This window comes from Lissotriton vulgaris, chromosome 11, assembly GCF_964263255.1.
Source record: "Lissotriton vulgaris chromosome 11, aLisVul1.2, whole genome shotgun sequence".
In the NCBI taxonomy this organism is placed as follows: domain Eukaryota; kingdom Metazoa; phylum Chordata; class Amphibia; order Caudata; family Salamandridae; genus Lissotriton; species Lissotriton vulgaris.
Genome location: NC_141699.1, coordinates 742,725,445 through 742,731,444, shown reverse-complemented (window position 1 = coordinate 742,731,444; position 6,000 = coordinate 742,725,445). Strand labels below are relative to the sequence as shown.

The following is a 6,000-nucleotide window of genomic DNA, read 5'->3' as shown; positions in this document are numbered from 1 at the left end:
GTAATGCTAAAGCATTTAAGGTTGGTGACTGGGTACGCTCACAATTAATGGGCAATCGGAAACCTGGTTCCTCTAAATGGTCTAAACCAAAACAAATTATTCTTGTGACTGGTAATATAGTGAAATTAGATGATGGTAAACAATGGAATGTAAGAAGCATTACAAGATGTAATGATCTTGAATGCAAACAAATGAGTGGTCTGGTAGACAATTCTCCAAAAACATCTGTTGAGAAAAGAGATGATGTACCCATTTCTGTGTCTTTATCTACTAGGCCTAAGTGTAAACCGTCTTTATCTATTAGGCCTAAGTGTAAACCAGTTTGGATGAAGGTTTACATCTGTCCATGATTTGGGTGTTTCCAATGTGGATGAAGGATTACATCTGTCCATGATTTGGGTGTCTACTATGTGTATATCATACGGAATGTAAATTTGTAACACTCTTTATTTGTTCCCCTTTTAGTTTCTTTTAATTTATTGTTTTGTGTTTGTTTTGTTATTGTTATAGAAAGGGAGATATGTTGTATCTTAGTAATGATGTAGTGTTCCATGGTGACTGTGCTCACTGGATTCCAGAGTGTGGAATCCAGGGAGCAGTCCAGAGATGCACAGTTACTGAGGGAGTTGGTCCTTGAATGCCTCTGGGGTTGTTGTACTGAATAAACTACATTTTCTACTTGAACCACTGTACTCCAAGTCATTTCAATTGGCTAACAATTTCCTACTAAGGTCTAGCAACAATGGTTTTTTGGGCTTGATTTGCCGAAGGCGCGTTGCATACCTCAGAAACTAGTTCGCAGAGACTGAAAGATTGGCTACATTGGAGTAGCCCATTAATTCAGAGCCATAAAGAACCGAGCACAGAACCTTAGTGTCATAGACTTGGAGGACTGGGCTAATAGGCTTTGAAAAGGAGTTGTTACATTCCTTGAGCAGCACACGGGCGATTTGTCAGTGTTTCAGGGCCATGTTTTCTTCTTGGTGGTTTCAGGACACATTAGAGACTAGCGTGATACCCAAATTGCAGTAAACCTCAGTTTTTCCCAAGAGTTGGTCCCGAACCTTACAGTGTCCTTAAAGGACCTGTCCTGGTTAAATGTTATATGTTTGGTTTTGTCTGAGTTTATTACCAGGCCTGCATCTTAGAGAATTCCTCGTAACAAAGCAGAGCAGGCTGTAAAGCACTTGTTTTTTAAAAAAAAGTATAAATGTGTCATCTGCAAACATTAGTATGGGAATTTTGAGGCCTGCCAGAGTTGGGGAATCAGTGGGAAGATACTTGAGAAACTAGACAATACCATTGAGGAACAATGCAAAAAGGGTGGGAGCTAAGACACACCCTTGGTGCATCCCTTTGGCAAAGGGAAAATGGTCAGTGAGTGGACTTGGGCGAAATTGTTGCCATGTAGTCAAACATATATTACTAAAGCATAGTGTGGTAGCTACTGTCATTAACAGACAACACATTTTTCCAGGGACACTGCAAATAAATTTCCACAGACAAATAGTTTTACTGATAATCACAAATGATTATGTGTGTAAATTGGGTATCAGTGAAAATGTAACACTTCCACATCACCAAGGAAAGTGTCTTGATTTGTTGAGCTCCTGTTCAATTAAAAAGCTTTATTCGATTATCTATGATTGTTCTGAAATAATGATATAAAGCTTATTGATTGATTAGTTGTGAGTCTTTTAAAATCACTATTTCAATCAAAACTTCATAATTTCAAAAAAACATTTTATTTGTGATTTATTAACTGTTGATCGAATTTGAAATATGTGTACAGTTCATATATAAATAATTACATTTTGTTGTGTGTAAAAAAGAAATGACAACCTACAGCCTTTCGTTTCACAGCTGCAATATCGCCACATATATCAATTTGCACAATACTTAAAGTTTGCATTCAGAGAAGAAAAACTTTGCAATCAGAGAAAGTAAACTTTGCATTCAGAGAAAGAAAAGTAAACACCAAACTTCAGGTCAAAAAAATTGACAGCCATTTGCCAGCAGACATAGCCTAACATTTGGTCTCTGAGTTAGAACACACAGCAATGTGATAAGATAAAACAAAAATTAAAATGTATATGTATTGCTCATTCACCTTCTGAACTCCAGCATGAGTATTTTTGGGGCTTCTCCAGCACCCCCTACTTCCGGCAGCTATGTTTGGATTGGTTGAGAAAGAGACATTCTTCATTTTGAGTAATTACTGCTTGTTTATAGAAGTATGTTGTGGTTTGTCTCCTATGTTACTAGATTGGGCAGTCATCTGGAGTGTTATATCATTAAGAGTTGGAATGTTTTTGTGGATTCATACTATGTAGAATCTCTTTTTGCTGGTAAAAATGTCTATGCTGGCTCTACTGCAGAGGGACTTCATGTTACAATAAAACGTGGAACATCAACCCAGTACTACATCTAATATCTCAACAATCTTCATTTCTATTCTGCACAAAAAAATAGTAGATGAGGGGAACTGACGATACCCATGTATTCAATGTACAGGTAGAGCAGAAGTGGAAGTTTCTAGCAATGCTTTGCCAAAGTAAAACTTTATGGCTAGTCTAATCAAACACTGCCAATTGGGGTCTTGGCTTCTGTTTTTTTAATTTCAGAAAAGACAACATATAAAACAAATAGATTAAATAATTAAATGTCAGGAGAAAAACAAAGATAGCATATCAATTTTTAGGCATTATCTACTTGTTAAATATTTCACACACATATAACAAGAATTAAAAAAGAAACCTTTAATCAGTACTATAATGAGCCTGAACATTCATGATCATTGATTAAAGTCATGTTGGATGAAGACTTCTGTAATGTGGCCAGATGCCTGGAAAACACAGGATTGACTCTATCATTAAATTCTTGAAGGCTTTTAGCATCATTCATATGCAAAGACATTTGATCACAGGAGGACGAGAAATAATTGGCTTAAAGGTAAAACAATTTCTATGCATGCACCAGAACATTGGGCACAGGTTTAATATCGCCTTCTGGAAATTGTATACATGAGACAAATAAAATGAAATAGAGTGTTCCGCTGAGGCGTCGCTCATTAGGATCCTCACTTATTTGCGTGTGGTTTTATGTGTCTTGCGTCTCTTTTTTGCATTGGTGTTTTTGACGTTTTTAGGTTTCTTTCTAAATAAAAACACAATATGAAAAAGGGGTTAGTAGGGATTAAAACAAGCCAAGCAATTAAGATGTTGATATGGACCATTTGGAAGCTCTGAGTGTAGTTGTGTTATGCTTGGAGGGCAGACTCTTCGTACAGGAGTCTGGAGCTATTAAGGTAATAGGTGAGTTCTTTATTTCATGTTACGCCTTAGAATACAACAGCTTGACAGGTCCTCTTAGGGCTCCATTCTCCCTCCAACTGTCATCTGCTCCTGTTAGGGATTTTTGTGTATTCATGTCTCTATGCTTTATAACAACATGGAAAATATGATTTTACATTCAGTTACACATTTACACACTGATATTATGCTCTTGTCTTAAAAACGAGTTTTTTTATGAAATATAGAAGTGTGATTTCCTGATCCTTGTCAACTGGGCCTCAAATTGGGCCCCACCGCCATGTTTTAAGAATGGATGTCTCTTTTGTCTTCCCCAAGCACATTTCACTGTTTGTTATTCCTGCAGCACAACAGTCAAGCTGAGTCATGTTTGTTTATTCTCATTGTCATTGTTCTGGCTGTTCTCGAGGAATCTTCCCTGGCTCAGTGACAAAAGTTTATCTTTGATTCAAAGTCCTTCTGTTAGCTCACTATAACATATTCATTCATAATAGCTTGCTTATGTTCACATATCTAAATATTATACCAATTCTAGATGACATTAGGAAAGATTGGGCAAAGCCAATATTAATGTAGTGGGATAGCTACTAGGTGATTGGCCAATATGCTGCTTAATAAAACTGTGCTCTGGTTTGCTGGCAATATTACACTTCCCTTAGCCAGGGGATTTGGGAAGCCCCCCACAATGACCTAACTTCATCCAGTTCCTTGGCAAATAGGCTACGCCCTGGAGTAGTCCAGAGCCGTCACCATTGGGCCACCAGACGGAACCGAGCCAAGTCATTGAAGGGTTTGCAACCCAAATCTAACAGCAGTGGTTTGGTGGGTGTAGATTGAGGAAGACCCACCAAATTACGCAGGAATTTATTTTGTGCCTTAACAAGGAGAGACAAATCTTTATACCCACACACATCAGCGCCATATAATATGGCTGTGTTAATTTTCGCTTCGTAAATTTTTATCACCGGGGCAATACGTTTGGTCAGGGACTTTTTTTGCTCCTGTAATAAGCATCCCGAGAGGCGGACAAACTTAAGATATAAAGCCTCAATCTGGGGTTTCCAGCTAAAGCGGTAGTCCAGGGTCACACCCATGTACATCATTGTATCCACTTGTTCAATCAGGGTACCATTCAAAGTAATAGAGGTTTTAATAGGGCTTTTGTTACTGAAAACCATAAATATTGTTTTATCTGTGTTGATCTGCAGATCATTAACCCTGCAAAACTCAGTGAACCTGTTGAGGGCTAATTGCAACCCCCTACGAGTTTTTGAGAGAAGCAGGGTATCATCTGCAAAAATCAACATCGGGTATTTAAACCCACCCAAAGATGGTGCATCGGTCGGGGTATCAGAAAATAATTTTACAACCTGATTAATAAACAAAAGGAATAAGGTGGGTGCCAACACGCATCCCTGTCGCACACCGCGTGTGACTGGGAAACTATCAGTCACCTGACCTTGTTTACCCCATCTCACTTTAGCGAAGTTTTCTTCATGGAGTCTAACCACTAAATCAAGAAGTTCAGGAGGCAGACCCATGAGTCTAAGGGATTTCCACATTTTCTCTCTTGGTACTAAATCGAAAGCCGATTTAAGGTCCACAAAAGCGGCATAGATGGCGCCACCACCCAGCTTGACAACCTTCCAAAACAACATGTTGAGTCTAAAGACCTGGTCTAGGGTGCTGGTGCCTACTCTAAACCCAGCTTGCATAGGGGACAAAATATTTTCTTGCTCCATCCCCCCCTGGATTCTCACAAGTACCATCCTGGCAACTATTTTTTGAATAGAATCTATCAAGCTTATAGGGCGATAGTTCCCCGGGACTGAGCGGTCTCCCTTTTTAAAAACTGGTAGAATCTCCGCCCCTTTCCAGGAGTCCGGAATCCTTGCCCCTGCAGCGATTGCATTTACAAGCATGGTTATGTAGGGAACCCATATGTCAAAATGCATTTTAAAAAGATCAGAGGGTATTGCGTCCATCCCAGGTGCTCTACCTGAGTGGACTGCACCCAAAGCATACTTCGTGTCAGAGGTATTAAAAACAAGCGGGCAATCAGGGTTAGTAGGCAAGACTACATCCAACTCTTGATAAGAATCCTGATCCACATCCGGAGCTCTGAACTGCAATGAATAGAAAGCCACCCAGTCTTCCACTGAGACATGATTCACAGGGGTTTTGGAATCCTGGTTTGCACCCCACTTAACGATTTCCCAAAACTAAATTTGGTTTGATGTTAGACATGCCGAAAGGAGCTCTGACCAATGTCGGTCCTCCCACTCCTTCTTCGCGGCCCATAGCATTTTTTTATAGATGAGCCGGGCCGTTCTAATAACTGCAATGTCTCTGGATTTAATCGCTAAGATCAGTCTGCTGTGTGCTACCCTACAACTTTTATTATACCATTTGGTCCGGACTTTATCCTTCCTTGGTATTAATGGGGTTGTTAACAGGGTTTTTAGTTCCGCAAAGCACTGGTCCTGAAGATCACTAATCTGGGAGATAGTCCCCTGGGAGGATGATGCAACTTCCATTGCAACCAGTGTCTTTGCCACTTCTTCTTCTATACCTTTTATGATGGAGGGGTCTGCAACTACTCTAGACCATTTTACTCTTTTCCTGTCATTACACAATATAACTTCTGACGTTGAGCAGGTGGTAATAGAAGGCCCATCTCCAACGTCTA

General features: G+C 39.6%; 1 protein-coding gene across 1 annotated transcript in view; it reads right to left on the bottom strand.

Moving 5' to 3' along the window:
- Positions 1-1,726: 1,726 nt before the first annotated feature.
- Positions 1,727-6,000, bottom strand: part of LOC147683426 (eotaxin-like) — a 103,022-nt gene continuing 98,748 nt past the window's right edge. The window contains exon 4 of the mRNA XM_086943859.1: positions 1,727-3,156. Coding sequence (XP_086799985.1) covers positions 3,084-3,156 — 73 coding nt within the window. The 3' untranslated portion in view covers positions 1,727-3,083. The remainder of the gene's footprint in view (positions 3,157-6,000) is intronic.